At 50.5% G+C, this 19,547-nt stretch overlaps 2 protein-coding genes across 2 annotated transcripts; both read right to left on the reverse strand.

Annotated features, from left to right (window-relative positions):
• Positions 1–1,836: 1,836 nt before the first annotated feature.
• Positions 1,837–6,302, reverse strand: LOC139000395 (kallikrein-7-like). Its single transcript, XM_070402626.1, has 5 exons — positions 6,194–6,302; positions 5,573–5,726; positions 5,152–5,399; positions 4,144–4,283; positions 1,837–1,992 (listed from the first exon to the last, which is right to left on the reverse strand). The coding sequence occupies exons 1-5, from the start codon at positions 6,264–6,266 to the stop codon at positions 1,837–1,839; spliced, it is 771 nt and encodes a 256-aa protein (XP_070258727.1). The 5' UTR covers positions 6,267–6,302.
• Positions 6,303–11,024: 4,722 nt separating this feature from the next.
• On the reverse strand, positions 11,025–15,415 carry LOC138999974 (kallikrein-7-like). The gene is made up of 5 exons (XM_070402209.1): positions 15,310–15,415; positions 14,689–14,842; positions 14,269–14,516; positions 13,295–13,431; positions 11,025–11,180 (listed from the first exon to the last, which is right to left on the reverse strand). The coding sequence occupies exons 1-5, from the start codon at positions 15,380–15,382 to the stop codon at positions 11,025–11,027; spliced, it is 768 nt and encodes a 255-aa protein (XP_070258310.1). The 5' UTR covers positions 15,383–15,415.
• Positions 15,416–19,547: the final 4,132 nt, after the last annotated feature.

Below are 19,547 nucleotides of genomic sequence, written 5' to 3' on the forward strand. Positions count from 1 at the left end.
CTCAGTCAGCAGGGTCTGTGGTGATTGCCCAGGGAGCCCAGGGTACCAGGAACCTGCTGATCTTGCCAGGCTCTGAGACACAGGGGACTCCTCCCTCCTCCCTCATCTCCTCTGTAGGCCTCTTCTAGGCACACGGTGAGAATAGGAGCTCACCTACCCCAGTTTCCACTCCCAATGTTCTCTCTTCCTCCAAACTCTGGTGCTCACTTGTGGCCTCGAGGGATTCTGGTGTCCTGTCTACGTGCCAACGCCATTCTTTCTGGAAACCTGCTCCCTCTCTCCTCATTTTTCATCTGTGACATTCTCAGTACCATTTTCACATCCCTTTGCACACGTGTGAACTACGCATTTCTTTTCTCTATTCCTCCTCCTTTTCCTCCTCCTCCTCCTCCTTCTTCTTCTTCTTCTTCTTCTTCTTCTTCTTCTTCTTCTTCTTCTTCTTCTCTCTCTCTCTCTCTCTCTCTCTCTCTCTCTCTCTCTCTCTCTCTCTGTAAAACTGAGGGCTGGAAAATGTAGAGGAACAGGCCACTGTGTCAGTGGGAGCAGGAGGCCGGGTGAGATTTGAAAATCAGTTCATTTTTCTTTCCCACCTCCCTCTGTGAAAGTCTCCTCGCCCAAACCTTGGCTCCTCAGAGGTCCCCACCTTATTGCTCAGGGTGTAGACGTGCACAGGCACAGAAAGGGATACGGAAGGAAGGAGGCACCCAGGACTCCATCCACAGGCAGTTTGGTACATGCTCTTATTCTATGATGATTTCATTTTACACGGTGACGATCACACACATATACTATTTTTGTTTCTTTTTTTTTGCATTTAACAACAGACAGCATATGCATTCTGACATGACACTCAAAGTTCTGCATAATTATTATCCTGAACAGAGTCATTAGTCTCCTGGCCCACATCCCTTTGTTGTTGACATAAGCCATGGAATAATTTGGGACAGGGTCAGCATTTCCACTGTTTTGCTATGACAGATAATGTTGTGTGGGGCGCAGCTACAGTGTTTGCACTGATTCAAGGCTTGGACTGAGGAGAGGGCACAGTCCTCTCATGGCCACGTGCAAGTCCCAGCTTGCATGACAGAGCCCTCCCAGCACAACTTTAGCCAACGGATGTATTTGTAAGCTTGAAGCTATGGTCTGAAAATGTGGCCCCACGTGCCTGAGTGATGTGGGCTTGACAGAGTTCAGGTGCATGTAGTGGAGTGGGATTGAAACACACAAGAACGTTGTAAACATCTTATCACACCCTTACAATGCCTCCTGGCACCTGCTATAAAGTAAAGACAAGGCTTGTGGGTGCTGGCGCTCTCTCTCTCCATCTGAGAGGGCAGCTTCCCTCCGAGACCCAGCTTTCATTCTCTTGTCTGTCTTTTCTAAGCCTTTCCCCGCCCTCACTCAGGGTCACTGACCCAGGCTGAGCTGGCATGGCACATAAGGCGCCCTGGGGCTGAGTATGCCATGGCCGTGCCGGCTCCCCCACAACGTTGTGATGAATTCAAACCTTGCCCACGTTTTGGATTGACCAGAATTCCTAGCTCAAAAGCGATGAATGAGACTCTGGACTCACCTTGCCAAACCTTGTGTCATAAAAATTGTTCTCCACTTCCGCTGGAGAACAGGGCTGGGGTCTCCCCGCATCTTCACCAGCACCGACGTTTTTGTGTTTTATGTTTAGCTCATAGGTTTTTGCACATTTTTATTAGAATGTTGTTGACGGTTTTATATGATTTTGAAAATGATAAAGTCAAATATCACTGCAAGTCAGGGAAGTCTTTATTTCTGGGTGGCCCTGTTCAGGCCATAGGGACAAAGGATGAAAGCATGGAGTGATTAGGAATTGGCTTTCATGGTATTATTCAGCCATTTGCGGTACATGCATAGGCGGGTGTAGATCACTGGCTCAAAGGGTGGGGTACAAGGGATATAGCCGGCGGACACCACGCCTTGCAGGGAACCTTCGCAAATCAGCGGACTCCCAGAGTCACCCTGGAAGGGAGAGAGCAGATTAGCTTTGATTTCAAAATAACCAGCAATGAGGTCCCACAGACACCAGGTTTCTCCGGACTTTATCCCGCCAGAACACAGCCTTCCACGCTGGCCAATGGGAAGAGACTTATTGTCTCTTCCGACCAATTGCAGAGCAGGATTGCATGCTATCCAGGAGAGGACCAACTAGGTTTTGGAAGACATTGGTTTGAGCCCTAGTCAATCACAGGGAGAGGGCGGGGCTTCCAGGAAGTAAGGGCCCCATTTATTTGTCAAGCCCCTGGGAGAGGAAGCATTACCTCCAGGGAATCCCATACATTGCCTTTCCCAGGGATGGGGGACAGGGTAGTCCTGGAAACCAGGGGCGGGACCAATGCACTAATTTACAGGCTCTAGTGCAAAATAAAAGTTCGGACCACCAGGTTCAAATATAGGAAGTTTAAGAAAAGCGAGTGCGTTAAACCAAGTGCAAGACTGTCCCTAGTTTGTGACTCTGTGTCCCTGCACAGTTTGCAGAATTATGAATCAGGTCCTCAGTGGGGGACCAGAGGGAACCTCCCATTTTTAGGACATTCAACCTTGTCCCATCACCTCTCTTCTTAAAACCCACCATTTCAGCACCCCTGAAAGCTGAGAGTGCAGATGTCAGCAAGATAGTGGGGGTACAAAGAGGCACAGGATGAAAAAGAGAGAGAGAAGGATAGAGAGAAGAAGAAAGGGAAGGATGAAGGAGAAAGACAAGCAGAATGATTGGGGTAAGGAATGAGGCAGAGATGGAGAATATAAAAAAAATTCACAGAGGCCAGAGAGAGAGGCACAGAGGGAAGGAGGGAGGAAGGGAGGGAGGAATGGAAGGGGAGAGAGAGAGAGAGAGAGAGAGAGAGAGAGAGAGAGAGAGAGAGAGAGAAATTAGAACACAGAGGGAACCAGAACATGAAATGAGGTATGAGGACCTAGCTTGTTTGGCTCATTGAATAGAGCATCGACCTTCTGACTGAAGGGTCCCAGGTTCAATTCCAGTCAAGGGCACATGCCTGGGTTGCAGGCTAGATCCCCAGTGGTGGGTGTGCAGGAAGCCGCCAATCAATGATTCTCTGTCACCATTGTTGTTTCTCTCTCTCCCTCCCCCTACCTCTCTGCAATCAATAAAAATAGTAGAAATAAAAAGAAGTGAGGTGTGAGGAGAGATGAGGGGAGAGGGTTCTGACAGTCAGAGAGGAGGCTACAGAGATGAGGAAGGGATAACAAAGATGAGGGGTTCCTTCTTTCTTCAGAATTAGACCCAGATACACAGACATAGAAGCAGGGCATGAGCCGCAGGCACATCTCAGTGACTGCAAGAAACAATTTAAGGCATATTTTAAAAATCAAATTTAATATGAAAAAAATCTATGAGGAACCTGCTTTCCAGTTTTTTGTTTTATGTTTTTAATTTTTTCTTTATTTCACAAAGGGAGAGAGAGAGAGAGAGAGAGAGAGAGAGAGAGAGAGAGAGAGAGAAACGACAATGAGAGAGATTCATTGATTGGCTGCCTCCTGCATGCCCTCTTACTGGGCATTGAGCCTACTACCTGGTCATGTGCCCTTGACTGGAATTGTACCTGGGACCCTCTAATCCGCAGACCTACACTGGACCCACTGAGCCAAACCGGCTAGTGTGGTATGCCAGTTTTAGATAAACACGGGGTCATTACAGTGCTGTTCTGAACCACATAGAAATCCAAAGCAAATGGGAAATGCAGCCCATTCTGGTTGCTTTTTTTGTTGAAAATTCTGATGCTTTGCTCATCATGGATTATTTTTTAAATATTTCATTGGAAGATGATATTTCCTGGTCACTGAGCTTTTGGTATGCCCTTAAAGCTTGTGCTTGTAGCCACAGCCCCCCTGCCCTCCCCATAGTCCCAGCACCATTCCCACCCCCAGTTTCTATCCTTCAGTTTTGTGCCCGCCCCAAAGGACACGCAGGCCCCGGTGTGGTCCCACCCTGACCCGGGCAGAGAACTGAGTAGACAGAGCTGGGAAAGTGGGGCTGGTAAGTTGTGAAGGAAGGTTCAGCACCAGGGTCAGGCCCTGGGACGCTGGATGGAGGGGGAGACAGGCCTGGGCTGAGAAGAAGCCGAACCCAGGCCAGGGGAGGAGGGGACTCACTGTGCAGCTGTTTGAGAGTCTGTCGGGGGGAGCCGCACAGAGCATGTATTTTTTCAACACGGACCGGTAAGTCTGCTTGCATTCCTGGTAGGAGATGATGTTGACATTCGAGCACATGAGCTCCGATGGATTTGTTGCTGCTGGAGAAGTTGGGGGGGGGGGGGGGGTGGGACAGTCAGAGGCTGGGTCCTGTGGACCTGTGGGTGCTGATGTTTAAAGAATGGGGACCCTGGACAAGGAAGGAGGAGGAGCTGGGTGACCCAATACGTTGGTTATGAAAGGGGTCCTATTTCTTGGACTTCCGGGTCTTGGGAAGGAAGCGACCTGTGTCTGAACTCCTGGGTTTGAACGTACTGTGCAGAGTGGCCCCCTTATAGCACACCCGCCCCACTCCAACTCTCAGGGTCCTGGAGTTCAGCTGAACCCAGCTCTGGGGTGACCTTCCCTGCACTTCCTCTTATATGGAAACCAGAGGCAGCTAAACCCATATGCAAGCACTCTACCTCCCCCCTCATTCCTGAGACCAGGCCAGGGGTTTGGCCCCCCGCACGTTCTAGCTCCACCATCCTGAGTGGCATCTACCAAGGGAGGGACAAGGTGCTGTCATTGGGGGACACCTCCTGGGTAGAGGGGACCTGGGGATCAGGTCTCCTTTCATCTGAGGGAGGTGGCGCCTGAAGGCCAAGACTCCTGGGTCTGAAGGTGGAAACGGCTGGGAGCCTGCACACTTGGCTCTGGGTGAGGTGGTGACTGGGGTTCTAAACTCCTGGGTCTGTGGAATGGAGGCCTGGGATCTAAGGATTATGTGACTAGGGGGAAGTATGTCTAAAGGTCAGGCTTCCTGATCTGAGGGTGCAGAGCCTAGGGGTCTGGCTTCCTGGGTCTGAGAACGAAGGTGACTGGGGGGTGGTGGGGAGGTCTGGAACCTTGGGTCTGTCCCCTGTGTCTGGGGCGTGAGGAAGAAGGGAGCTGGGGCCTTGGTGACTGAGGTCCCAGGGGCAGCCTCACCTGCATCCGCGGTGGTGACGCCCCAGCCAGAGACAGTACAGCTTGTCCCAGGGTCTTTGCAGCTGGACGGTAGGTCGATCGTGTTCAAAGTGGGTGAGAGCGTGGCCGGGCTGCTCAGCTTCAGCAGCATGATGTCATGATAATGGGTGCCGTTGATATACCGGGGGTGGACGAAGGACTGTATGGCCCTGATCCTCTGGGCACGCCCATCAACCAGAAGATCACTCCCCATTTGCACAATATACTCACTTAAAAAAAAAAGTAATGTTCAGAGGGAGACACTGTGATTGAGAGAAGGTTACATAGACCCAGAGATAGGAGGACAGAAGGAGAGAGAGAGAGAGAGAGAGAGAGAGAGAGAGAGAGAGAGAGAAGGACCCAGAGAGGGACATGGAGTGGCACTCGCTCCCCTGTCCCATACCTCAGGCGGCAGTGGGCGACGGTGAGCACCCACTGCTGGTTGACCAGCACGCCTGCACATTGGAACCCATTCTTGTCATACAGGGCCACCTGCCAGGGATGGGAGCCTCTAGGACATACAACTCCATTAATGATCCTCTCCCCGGTATCCTGGGCTGGATGGAGACCTGGAAAAAGTGTGGGTAGCAGGCCTTAGGGGAAGGCTGAGGCCACAGTAGATGGATTCCAAGAGACAGTGATGGAGATCGAGACAGACAGAGAGGCGTGGAGAAGGGCAGAGGGAGACACGGAGCCCAGGGCAGAAACAGCTGCAGACGGAGATGGAGAGAGACGGAGAGAGGCTGCTCAGAAACCCAGGGCAGCAGTTGATCTGGAGGCAACCCCAGCTTCTGATGAGAGAGACACTGAGGGCAGGAAGCAGCCTAGAGGGCACCCAGAGCCCAGGAGTCAGGAGGGAGCAGGAAGAAAGGGGCCACAGCCCAGGGGCCATGTCTCCATGGGACGAGGCTGCTGCAGGGGAGGGTCCTGACTCAGGGGCTCCTTGGAGAGAGGGGGCCTGGAGAGGGGAGGTGGGGGACTGTGAGGCCCAGGACAAGGTCACGTCGCCCAGGCTGGTCCTCACCTTCTTGTCCAGCAGATCCCAGGGCGAAGGACAGCAATAGGAGCAGCACCAGTGGGAGACGGGGAACTGCCATTTGTCCTCTCTGAGCCTCTGTGGCTGCCACAGAGGAAGGGCCTTCTGTGCTGAGGCTGGAAAGAGAGAGAGTTCAGGAAGCAGGACTCCTGGTCTCCAGGTCCCTTTTCTTGGCTCAGACTCAGGAGCCTCCACCTGCTCCCTGAGACCCAGGAGCCACAGTCTGTACCCACCTCCTCCCTCAGACCCAGGAGCCCCAGTCTCCACCTACCTTCTCCCTCTAGACCCACAATCCAGGTCAGGGACAGCCTTCCATGCAGAGCACCTAATGATCGGGCTTTCTGTCCTCCCCATTTTAATTCTATGTCCCAAGTTCCTTTTAGGTAAAAGACCCAAAACTGCAGACCTCCAGCTCCTCTGTCTCACAACCAGATATTGGGCATCTACTGCTCTGCCCTCAAGAGCAAGGGTCAGCTGTCCCTCCTGATGCACCTGCCCCTCCCCACATGGGATTTCATCTCACCTGCAGGGGTTCTGGTATAGTCTGGTCTGGTCTGGTCTGGTCTTCAGTCTGGGTTGGGATTCAATGGTGTCCAGCCCTGTGCAGAGTGGCCCTCTTATAGCACACCGGCCGCACTACAACTCTCAGGGTCCTGGAGTTCAGCGAACCCAGCTCTGGGGTTACCTTACCCGCATTTGCTCTTATCTGGAACCCAGAGGCAGCCAAACCCATATGCCCGCACTCTACCTCCACCCTCATTCCTGAGGCCAGGTCAGCGGCTTGGCTCCAGCACGTCCCATCTCCCTGGTGGCAGATACAAAGGGTGTGACCAGGAACTCGCATTGAGGGGCAGGAGCAGGAGTCAGAGATGGACTGTGCCCTGGGTCCTCCACTGTGGCCACTTTTGTTGCCCTCAGCCCCTCTCAGGGGTGGCCTAGAGCTTATTCCATGACTCTGAGCAGCTTGTGGGAACTTGTCTGGCTGAATCCTAGATGTGTCTTTGGGCCTGAACCCAACCCTAATATTGGGGTATGAATCTAAAGGAAGGCTTTCCTAACTCACCTACTAAATATGTACCATTTTTCACTTATTATACTATGATTTCTATACATTGTATGAATTTCTAACAAAAAAGTCTGAACATTATGTAATGGGACATTTTATTTACTCTATAAAAAGTCTTAAGGAGCCCTAGCCACTCAGTGGATAACGCTTTTGCCAGCAGATCAAAGAGTCCTGGGATTGATTCCGGTTAATGGCATGTACCTTGGTTGTAGGCTCCTCCCCAGCCTGGGCTCTGATCAAGGCTGGTGCAAGAGGCAAGCAATGGATGTGTGTAGAGAGACACATCGATGTTTCTGTCTTTCCCTCTCTCTTCCACTCTCCCTAAGAATCAATGAAAAAATATCCTTGAGTGAGGATTCACAACAACAACAACAAAATTAAAAATAAATTTTAAAAGTCTTGGACAATTGCCTCTCTTACATTGATTACTCCTACCTTTATTCTACACTATAGCTGTGTTCTGACTTATGTCACTTTTTCATATTGAAGTGCCTTTGAATCGCTTTCATTACAATGATGGTGGGATGAATTTCTTTGCATTTTCATCTATGCTCATTGTATTCATTCCTGAAGTATCTACTGAGCATTGACTCTGAGCCAGAATCTGTTCTTGCCTCTGAGGGCACACATTCCACAAAAAAGTGAAATTCCATCACAAAGCCCCACATTCCAGTGGGTGGAGACCTTAAGTAAGGAAATAAGAAATTCACATTTATAGTTTGTTGTTTTTTCCGTGGCAGTGAGTGCTATGGAGAAAATAATACCAGAGGATGCCTAGGGAATTATTGGTTCCCTTTGATCTCAGGAACCCCTGCAGTTATAATATTGGGAAAGGTGGTTGGAAAGACTCCAGGTGAAGAGGACATTGGAACAAAGTCTTGCAGGAGGTGGTAGATGGATTCCTGTAGCTACTTGGGAGCAGTGAGTCCTGGGCAGAGGGACGGGCAGGTGAGAAGAGGAGGGAGACCTAGAATGTTCTAACAGGGAAGACTTTTTTATTGAGCTGAATGAATGAGAGGGCCAAGGGTGGGGGATGGGTTCAGAGGCCTCATAGGATTTGGAAGTCGCGGTGATTGAGGAACGAGGTAGGACTTTGGCATTTGCATGGAGTAACACAGGATCCATTGTCAGATTACTAGTAGACAGCTGATTCCTAACAGTGGAATTGAGCCTCTCTTCTAACTCTGACCCCCAAATAAGTTTCATTCCTTAGTGTGAGTCCATGTGTAATCTCAATTCAGATCTTTAATCCAATTCTACCTCAGTCCCAGAAGTTGACCCATCATAGACATTGTTGTTGCCTACCCAGCATGCACTGCTTCTGCCATTTGTCAGAACCTTGATTTAGTTTGGACAACTTGCTCTCCTCATTGTGACCACAAATGAGCTTTACTGCACCAAGCATGGAGGTTCATTTCTGCTGTGTAGGGATTGGTTTCTAAATAAACATGTGATACAATGTTGGCCAATGAAGAGGGGAAGACCACTGGGTTACTTCAGGGAACTGCTCTCCTCTTCCCAAAGTGAGACAGGAGAAGAGTTCTCCTAGACTCTGTTAGCCAGGTTTCTTTCTGGGTGTGAATTCTGGAACGGAGGCAGCCCTCCTGGAACTGGGGAAGGAAGTGGCCAGAAGGCAGAGCCATAGCTCTGTGGATGGACAAACAAAGAGAGAGTGATGGTGATGGTCAGTGTCTTGAGGAGGTTGCTGAGCTGATGAGTTAATGCTCCATGGAGCCCCTTCAACTCATGTCTGCCTAACTGCCTATCACAGCTGGTTGGAGAAGACCCTCAGTCAGCAGGGTCTGTGGTGATTGCCCAGGGAGCCCAGGGTACCAGGAACCTGCTGATCTTGCCAGGCTCAGACACAGGGGACTCCTCCCTCCTCCCTCATCTCCTCTGGAGGCCCCTTCTAGGCACACAGTGAGAATAGGAGCCCACCTGCCCCAGTTTCCACTCCCACTCTTCGTTCTTCCTCCAAACTCTGGTGCTCACTTGTGGCCTCGATGGATTCTGGTGTCCTGTCTACTTGCCAACGCCAACCTTTCTGAAAACCTGCTCCCTCTCTCCTCATTTTTCATCTGTGACATGGTCAGTACCATTTTCACATGCCTTTGCTCACGTGTGAACTAGGCATTTCTGTTCTCTATTCCTCCTCCTCCTCCTCCTCCTCCTTCTCCTTCTTCTCCTTGTCCGTGTCCTTGTCCTTCTCCTCGTCCTCCTCCTTCTCCTCCTCCTTCTCCTCCTCTTCCTCCTCCTCCTCCTCCTCCTCCTCCTCCTCCTCCTCCTTCTTCTTCTCCTTCTTCTTCTTCTTCTTCTTCTTCTTCTTCTTCTTCTTCTTCTTCTTTCTCTCTCTCTCTCTCTCTCTCTCTCTTTCTCTCTCTCTCTCCTCCCCCTCTCTCTCTCTCTGTAAAACTGAGGGCTGGAAAATGTAGAGGAACACGCCACTGTGTCAGTGGGAGCAGGAGGCCAGGTGAGATTCAAAAATTAGTTCATTTTCCTTTCACACCTCCCTCTGTGAAAGTCTCCTCGCCCCAACCTTGGCTCCTCAGAGGTCCCCACCTTATTGCTCAGGGTGTAGAAGTGCACAGGCACAGAAAGGGATACGGAAGGAAGGAGGCACCCGGGACTCCATCCACAGGCAGTTTGGTACATGCTCTTATTCTGTGATGATTTCATTTTACATGGTGACGATCGCACACATATACGATTTTTGTTTCTTTTTTTTTGCATTTAACAACAGACAGCATATGCATTCTGACGTGACACTCACAGTTTTGCATAATTATTATCCTGAACAGAGTCATTAGTCTCCTGGCCTACATCCCTTTGTTGTTGACATAAGCCATGGAATAATTTTGGACAGGTCCCGAATTTCCACTGTTTTGCTATGACAGATAATGTTGTGTGGGACGCAGCTACAGTGTTTGCACAGATTCAAGCCTTGGACTGAGGAGAGGGCACAGTCCTCTCATGGCCACGTGCCAGTCCCAGCTTGGAGGGCAGGGCCCTCCCAGCACCATTATAGCAAACTGCTGTAGTTGTGAGCTTGAACCTATGGTCTGAACACGTGGCCCCATGTGCCTGAGTGATGCAGGCTTGATAGAGTTCAGGTGTATGTAGTGGAGTGGGATTGAAACATATGAGAATGTTGTAAACATCTTGACCATGCCCTTACATTGCCTCCTGACATCTGCTATAAAGTAAAGACACGGCTTGTGGGCACTGAAGCTATCTCTCTCCACCCGAGAGGGCAGCGTCCCACCAAGACCGAGCTTTCATTCTCTTGTCTGTCTTTTCTAAGCCTTTCCCCGCCCCCACTCAGGGTCACTGACCCAGGCTGAGCTGGCATGGCACATAAGGCGCCCTGGGGCTGAGTATGCCATGGCAGTGCCGGCTCCCCACAATGTTGTGATGAATTCAAACGTTGCCCATGTTTCGGATTGACCAGAATTCCTAGGTCAAAAGCGACGAATGAGATTTTGGACTCACCTTGCCTAACCTTGTGTCATAAAAATTGTTCTCCACTTCCGCTGGAGAACATGGCTGGGGGTCTCCCCGCATCTTCACCAGCACCGACGTTCTTGTGTTTTATGTTTAGCTCATAGGTTTTTGCACATTTTTATTAGAATGTTGTTGACGGTTTCAAAAGACTTTGAAAATGATAAAGTCAAATATGGCTGCAAGTCAGGGATGTCTTTATTTCTGGGTGGCCCTGTTCAGGGCATAGGGACAAAGGATGAAAGCATGGAGGGATTAGGAATTGGCTTTCATGGTATTATTCAGCCATTTGCGGTACATGCATATGCGGGTGTATATCACGGGCTTAAAGGGCGTGGTACAAGGGATATAGCCGGCGAACACCAGGCCTTGCAGGGAACCTTCGCAAATCAGCGGACTCCCGGAGTCACCCTGGAGGGGAGAGAGCAGATTAACTTTGATTAAAAAATAACCAGCAATAAGGTCCCACAGACACCAGGCTTCTCAGGCTTTTTCCTGCCAGAACACAGCCTTCCACCCTGGCCAATGGGAAGAGACTCTTTGTCTGTGCGAACCAATGGCAGAGCAGGAATGAATGCTATCCAGGAGAGGACCAACCAGGTTTTTGGAAGACATTGGCTTGAGCCCTAGTCAATCACAGGGAGAGGGCGGGGCTTCCAGGAAGTAAGGGCCCCATTTATTTGTCAAGCCCCTGGGAGAGGAAGCATTACCTCCAGGGAATCCCATACATTGCCTTTCCCAGGGATGGGGTACAAGGTAGTCCTGGAAACCAGAGGCGGGACCAATGCACTAATTTACAGGCTGTAGTGCAAAATAAAAGTTTGGACCACCAGGTTCAAATATAGGAAGTTTAAGAAAAATGAGTGCGTTAAACCAAGTGCGGGACTGTCCCTAGGTTGCGACTCTGTGTCCCTGCAGAGTTTGCAGAATTATGAATCAGGTCCTTAGTGGGGAACCAGAGGGAACCCCCCATTTTTTAGCACATTCAACGTTGTCCCATCACCTCTCTTCCTAAAACACACCAATTTACCACCCCTGAAAGCTTAGAGTGCAGATGTCAGCAAGATAGTGGGGGTACAAAGAGGCAAAGGATGAAAGAGAGAGAGAAGGAGGAAGAGAAGAAGAAAGGGAAGATTGAAGGAGAAAGACAAGCAGAATGTTTGGGGTTAGGAATGAGGCAGAGATGGAGAAAATAAAAAAAATTGACAGAGGCCAGAGAGAGAGGCAGAGGGGTAGGGAGGGAGAAAGGGAGGGATGGAGGGAGGGAGGGAGGAAGGGAGGGAGTAAGGGAGTGGGAGAGAGAGAGAGATCACAACACAGAACACAGGGGGAACCAGAAAATGAAATGAGGTGTGAGGACCCAGCTGGTTTGACTCAGTGAATAGAGCATCGACCTGCGGAATGAAGGGTCCCAGGTTTGATTCCAGTCAAAGGCACATGCCTGGGTTGCAGGATTGATCCCCAGTGGGGGGCATGCAGGAGGCAGCCAATCAGTGATTCTCTCGCATCACTTTTGTTTCTCTCTCTCCCTCCCCCTTCCTCTCTGCAATCAATAAAAATAGTAGAAATAAAAAGAAGTGAGGTGTGAGGAGAGATTGGGGAGAGTCAGAGAGGAGGCTACAGAGATGAGGAAGGGATAACAAAGAGGAGGGGCTCCTTCTTTCTTCAGAATTAGAAACAGGTACACAGACATAGAAGCAGGGCATGAGCCTCAGGTGCATCTCAGTGAGTGCAACAGACATTTTAAGGCATATTTTAAAAATCAAATTTAATATGAAAAAAAATCCATGAGGAACCTGCTTTCCAGTTTTTTGTTTTCTGTTTCTAATTTTTTCTTTATTTCAGAAAGTAAGGGAGAGGGAAAAAGAGATAGAAATGACAATGAGAGAGAGTCATTGATTGGCCGCCTCCTGCACATCCCCTACTGGGCATTGAGCCTGGTACCTGGGCATGTGCCATTGACTGAAATAGAACCTGGGACCCTCTATCCCAAAGTCCTATGCTGGATCCACTAATCAAATCCTTCTATGGCGGTATTTCAGTTTTAGATAAAGACAGGGTCATTACAGTGCTGTTCTGAATCACACAGAAGCCAGAAGCCAACGGGAAATCCAGCCCATTCTGGTTGCTTCTATTGTTGAAAATTCTGATGCTTTGCTCATCATGGATTATTTTTTAAATATTTCATTGGAATATGATATTTCCTGGTCACTGAGGTTTTGGTGAGCCCTTAAAGCTTGTGCTTGTAGCCAGTGCCTCAGTGCCCTCCCCATAGTCCCAGCCCCATTTGCCAGCCCCCGTTTCTATCCTTCACCTTTGTGCCCGCCCCCAAGGCCACGCAGGCCCCCGTGGACTCCCACCCTGACCAGGGCAGAGGACTGAGTGGAGAGAGCCAGGAAAGTGGGGCTGGTAAGGTGTGAGGGAAGGCTCAGCACCAGGGTCAGGCCCCGGGACACAGGATGGAGGGGGAGACAGGCCTGGGCTGAGAAGATGCTGAACCCAGGGCAGGGGAGGAGAAGACTCACTTTGCAGCTGTTTGACAGCCCGTTGGGGGCAGCCGCACAGAGCATGTATTTTTTCAACAGGGCCCGGTAAGACTGCTTGCATTCCTGGTAGGAGATGATGTTGACATTCGAGCACATGAGCTCTGATGGCTTTGTTGCTGCTGGAGAAGTTGGGGGGGTGAGACAGTCAGAGGCTGGGTCCTGTGGACCTGTGGGTGCTGATGTTAAAAGAATGGGGACCCTGGACACGGAAGAAGGTGGAGCTGGGTGACCCAATACAATGGTTATGAAAAGGATCCTATTTCTTGGATTTCTGGGTCTTCGGAAGGAAGGGAACTGTGTCTGAACTCCTGGGTTTGAACCTACTGTGCATAGTGGCCGCCTTACAGCACACCCGCCCCACTCCAACTCTCAGTATCCTGGAGTTCAGCTGAACCCAGCTCTGGGGTTACCTTCCCTGCATTTGCTCTTATCTGGAAGCCCGGAGTCAGCTAAACCCATATGCCCGCACTCTACCTCCCCCTTCATTCCTGAGGCCAGGCCAGGGGGTTGGACCCTTCACGTTCCAGCTCCACCATCCCTGGTAGCATCTACCAAGGGAGGGACGAGGTGCTGGCATTGAGGGACACCTCCTGGGTAGAGGAGCGCTGGGGACCAGGTCTCCTTTAGTATGAGGGAGAAGGCACCTAAAGGCCATACTCCTGGTTCTGAGGGTGAAAGCAGCTGTGAGCCTAAACACTTGGCTCTGGGTAAGGTGGTGACTGGGGTTCTAAACTCCTGGGTCTGCAGGATGGAGGCCTGGGGGGAGGTAAGTCTAAAGATCAGGCTTCCGAATCTGACAGTGCAGGGCCCGGGGGTCTGGCTTCCTGGGTCTGAGAATGGAGGTGTTTGAGGAGCGGGGGGTGTCTGGAACCTTGGGTCTGTCCCCTGTGTCTGCGGCCTGAGGAAGAAGGGAGCTGGGACCTTGGTGACTGGGGTCCCAGGGGCAGCCTCACCTCCATCCTTGGTGGTGACGCCCCAGCCAGAGACAGTACAGCTTGTCCCAGGGCCTTTGCAGCTGGACGGTAGGTAGATTGTGTTCACAGTGGGCGAGAGTGTGGCTGGGCTGCTCAGCTTCACCAGCATGATGTCATGATTATTGGTGCGGTTGTTATACCGGGGGTGGATGAAGGACTCTGTGGCCCTGATCCTCTGGGCACGCCAATCAACCCGAAGATCACTACCCATTTGCACAATATACTCACTTAAAAACAAAAAAATGTAATGTTCAGAGGGAGACACTGTGATTAAGAGGACAGAAGCCCAGAAAGCGAGAGAGAGAGAGAGAGAGAGAGAGAGAGAGAGAGAGAAAGAGAGAGAGAGAGAGAAGGACCCAGAGAGGGACATGGAGTGGCGCTGGCTCCCCTGTCCCATACCTCAGGTGGCAGTGGGCGACGGTGAGCACCCACTGCTGGTTGACCAGCACGCCTGCACATTTGAACTTATTGTTGTCATACAGGGCCACCTGCCAGGGATGGGAGCCTCTAGGACATACAACTCCATTAATGATCCTCTCCCCGGTATCCTGGGCTGGATGGAGACCTGGAAAAAGTGTGGGTAGCAGGCCTTAGGGGAAGGCTGAGGCCACAGTAGATGGATTCCCAGAGACAGTGATGGAGAGAGAGACAGACAGAGAGGCGTGGAGAAGGGCAGAGGCAGACCGGGAGCCCAGGGCAGAGACAGTTGCAGACGGAGATGGAGAGAGACGGAGGGAGACTGCTCAGAAACCCAGGGCAGCAGCTGGTCTGGAGGCAGCCCCAGCTTCTGATGAGAGAGACACTGAGGGCGGGAAGCAGCCTGGAGGGACCCAGAGCCCAGGAGTCAGGAGGGAGCAAGAAGAAAGGGGCCACAGCGCAGGGGCCATGTCTCAATGGGAGGAGGCTGCTGCAGGGGAGGGTCCTGACTCAGGGGCTCCTTGGAGAGAGGGGGCCCTGGAGAGGGGAGGTGGGGGACTGTGAGGCCCAGGGCAAGGTCAGGACTCCCAGGCTGGTCCTCACCTTCTTGTCCAGCAGATCCCAGGGCGAAGGACAGCAGTAGGAGCAGCAGGGGCTGGAGCAGGGGACCTGCCATGTGTCCTGTCTGAGCCTCTTTGGCTGCCACAAAGGAAGGGCCTCCTGTGCTGGGGGTGGAAAGACAGAGAGTTCAGGAACCAGGACTCCTGGTCTCCAGTTCCTTCTCAAACTCAGGAGCCTCCACCTCCTCCCTCAGGCCCAGGAGCCCCAGTCTCCACCTACCTGCTCCCTAGACCCACAAGTCCAGGCCAGATTCAGCCTTCCATGCAGATGCACCTAATGATAGGGCTTTCTGTCCCTCCCCATTTTAATTCTATCTCCCATGTTCCTTTTAGGTAAAACACCCAAAGCTGCAGACCTCCAGCCCCTCCTTCTCACAACCAGATATTGGGCATCTACTGCTCTGCCCTCAAGAGCAAGAGTGAGCTGTCCATCTAGATGCACCTGCCCCACCCCACATGGGATTTCCTCTCACCTGCAGGGGGTCTGGTCTGGTCTGGTCTGGTCTTCAGTCTGGGTTGGGATTCAATGGTGTCCAGCCCTGTGCAGAGTGGCCCTCTTATAGCACACCCGCCTCATTCCAACTCTCAGGGTCTTGGAGTTCGGTGAACCCAGCTCTGGGGTTACCTTACTTGCATTTGCTCTTATCTGGAACCCTGGAGGCAGCTAAACCCAGATGCCGGCACTCTACCTCCACCCTCATTCCTGAGGCCAGGTCAGGGGCTTGGCTCCAGCACGTCCCATCTCCCTGGTGGCATCTAGGAAGGGTGTGACCAGGTTCTAGCGTTGAGGAGCAGGAGCAGGAGTCAAGGATGGACTGTGCCCTGGGTCCTCCACTGTGGCCACTTTTCTTGCCCTCAGGCCCTCCCAGGGTTGACCTAGAACTGATACCGTGACTCTGAGCAGCTTGTGGGAACTTGACAGGCTGAATCCCAGACGTGTCTTTGAGCCTGAACCCAACCCTAATATTGGGGTATGAATCTAAAGAGAAGGCTTTCCTTACTCCACCTACTATATATGTACTGTTTTTCACTTACTATACTTTGATTTCTATATATCGTATGAATTTCTAACAAAAAAGCCTGAACATTATCTAAGGGGACATTTTATTTACTCTATAAAAAGTCTTAAGGAGCCCTAGCCGCTCAGTGGATAATGGTTGAGCCAGCAGACCAAAGGGTCCTGGGTTTGATTCTGGTTAAGGGCATATACCTTGGTTTCAGGCTCCTCCCCAGCCAGGGTCGTGATCGAGGCTGGTGCAAGACACAACCAATCGATGGGTCTCTCTTGTGGGGCGCGGTTACGGTGTTTTGGCCAGGTGCAAGCCTGGGACTAATGAAAGGACAGGGTCCTCTCATTGCCACGTGCAAGTCCCAGCTGGAGGGCAGGGTCTTCCCAGCACAATCATAGCCAATGGCTTGGTTGTGAGCTTGAACCTATGGTCCGAACACGTAGCCCCACATGCCTTGTGATAGATTTCGGGTGCATGTAGTTAAGTGAGGTTGAAACTCACGAGAATGCTGTAAACAACGTGATCACGCCCCTACTTTGCCTCGTGGAATCTGCTATAAAATAAAGACATGGCTTGTGGGCGCTGTCTCCTCATCAGGGAGCAGCATCCCACCGCACCCAGCTTTCATTTTCTTGTCTGTCTTTTCTCAATCCTTTCACCCCCCAACTCGGGATCACCTTTGGCCATAACACTCTCTCACATCGATGTTTCTGTCTTTCCCTCTTTCTTCCACTCTCCCTAAACATCAACGAAAAAATATCCTTGGGTGAGGATTAACAACAACAACAAACAAATTAAAAATAAATTTAAAAAGTCTTGGACAATTGCTTCTCTTAGAATGATTACTCCTACCTTTATTCTACACTATAGCTTTCTTCTAACTTAGGTCACTCCTTCACATTTAAGTGCATTTGAATCACTTTCATTACAATGATGGTGGGATGAATTTCTTTGCATTTTCATCTTTGCTCATTGTATTCATTCCTGAAGTATCTACTGAGCATTGACTCTCAGCCAGAATCTGTTCTGGCCTCTGAGGGCACAGCTTCCACAAAGCAGCAAAATTCCGTCACAAAGCCCCACATTCCAGTGGGTGGAGACCTTAAGTAAGGAAATAAGAACTTCACATTTATAGGTTGTGTTTTACGTGGCAGTGAGTGCTATGGAGAAAAATAAGACCAGAGGAGGCCTAGGGAATTATTGGTTCCCTTGGATCTCAGCAACCCCTGCAGTTATAATATTGGAAAGGTGGTTGCAAAGACCCCAGGTGAAGAGGACATTCAAACAAAATCTTGTAGGAGGTGGTAGGTGGATTCCTGTTGCTACTTGAGAGCAGTGAGTCCTAGGCAGAGGGACGTGCAGGTGAGAAGAGGAGGGAGACCTAGAATGTTCTAGCAGGGAAGACTTTTTTATTGGAGCTGAATGAATGAGAGGGACAAGGGTGGGGGATGGGTTCAGAGGCCTCACAGGATTTGGAAGACACCAGGATTAAGGACCGAGGTAGGACTTTGGCATTTGCATGGAGTAACACAGGAACCATTGTCAGATTACTAGTAGACGGCTGATTCCTAACAGTGGAATCGAGCCTCTCTTCTAACTCAGACCCCCAAATATGTTTCATTCCTTAGTGTGAGTCCATGTGTTATCTCAATTCAGATCTTTAATCCAATTCTACCTCGGTCCCACAAGTTGACCCATCATAGACATTAGTGTTGCCTACCCAGCATGCACTCCTTCTGCCATTTGTCAGAACCTTGATTTCGTTTGGACAACCTGCTGTGCTCATGTGACCACAAATGAGCTTTACTGCCCCAAGCATGGCGGGAGGGGGGGGGGGCATGTCTGCTGTCCAGGGATTGGTTTCTAAATAAACATGTGATACAATGTTGGCCAATGAGGAGGGAGCGGAAGACCCCTGGGTTACTTCAGGGAACTGCTCTCCTCTTCCCAAAGTGAGACAGGAGAAGAGTTCTCCTAGACTCTGTTAGACAGGGGTCCCTTCTGGGTGTAAATTCTGGAACGGAGGCAGCCCTCCCGGAACTGGGGAGGGAAGTGGCCCGGGGATAGAGCCATAGCTCTGGGGATGGACAAGTGGAGAGAAAGTGATGGTGATGGGCAGTGTCTTTGATGCGGTTGCTGAGCTGGTGAGTTAATGCTCCATGGAACCCCTTCATCTCATGTCACCTGCAGGTTTGCTTTCTGGTTTAAAGTTTCTGTGTTGTTGTTCCCCCACTGCCAGAGTCTTTTTAGGTAGACCTCGATGTCATGTTCATATTTCATTGCAAGTCTAGAATTTGATCCCAAACCATCAATTCCAAATCTAATTCCAAACTGAATCTCCATGTGGAATCCAAATTAACCAACAAACCTTTCCCTGCCTCCAGGGGTAGCTCTTCTTACCATCCGCGATATTTCATTATAGCACTTAACTCTGAAATGGAATTTTTGGACTGGAACTTGATTCTTTGTCCCTCGGAATCGAAGAATGAATGCTCGGGCAGAAAGTGGTATAACAAAGGTGGAGATTTATTGAAGAATAAGTAGACTCCCAAGTGGGGAGAGAGAAATAGTCCCACTGAATGGACTTCCACGTAGGAAGGGGGGAAGGGTCCCACTGAGTTCCTTTTCCCTGTGGCTTATAAAGGCTGCAGATCCTGGTGCCTTGATATCCACTCTGATGGTCACTATTCCCTTAGACTGGTTACTGTAGTAACTCCTGGCACACGTGGGACGTGTGAGGTTCTCCCCCCACTCCTTCCCTATTTTCCTATTCCCTTTGGGCTTTCTTCTCCTTCTGGATGAAGGGCTTACTTCACTTTATTTTGTAAATATTTGCTGTTCCCAGCTTCCTCATTCTATAGAAATGTACCTGTTGCAGCTCCTCTGCTTCCCCTATTCTATGGAAATATACCTTCTGTGCTAGAAGCCTATCTACCCTGGCTGCTTGAGGCAGTCTCTGCAGGGATGTTTCAAGGGACCTTGAAATGGAGATGAGAAACGCCCTAGCCTTTGGAATGGAATGGATGGGATTAAGATCAAATAAGATAAATGCAGATGTAAGACAACAAGAGGGGGAGGAACCTGGCTAGGAGAAGAAAGGTTGTTTCCCCAGGTGAGGATTTTTATCAGTAAACCCTTTAACTGAGAGTCAGAGGGGTGGTTGGTCGCTTTGATCTTTGCTTGGAGTGACCTCCTTCAGTTACTTCCTTGT

Source organism: Myotis yumanensis, unplaced genomic scaffold, assembly GCF_028538775.1.
Source record: "Myotis yumanensis isolate MYYU_CA2020_CCGP unplaced genomic scaffold, mMyoYum1.0.hap1 SCAF_23, whole genome shotgun sequence".
NCBI classification, from domain to species: domain Eukaryota; kingdom Metazoa; phylum Chordata; class Mammalia; order Chiroptera; family Vespertilionidae; genus Myotis; species Myotis yumanensis.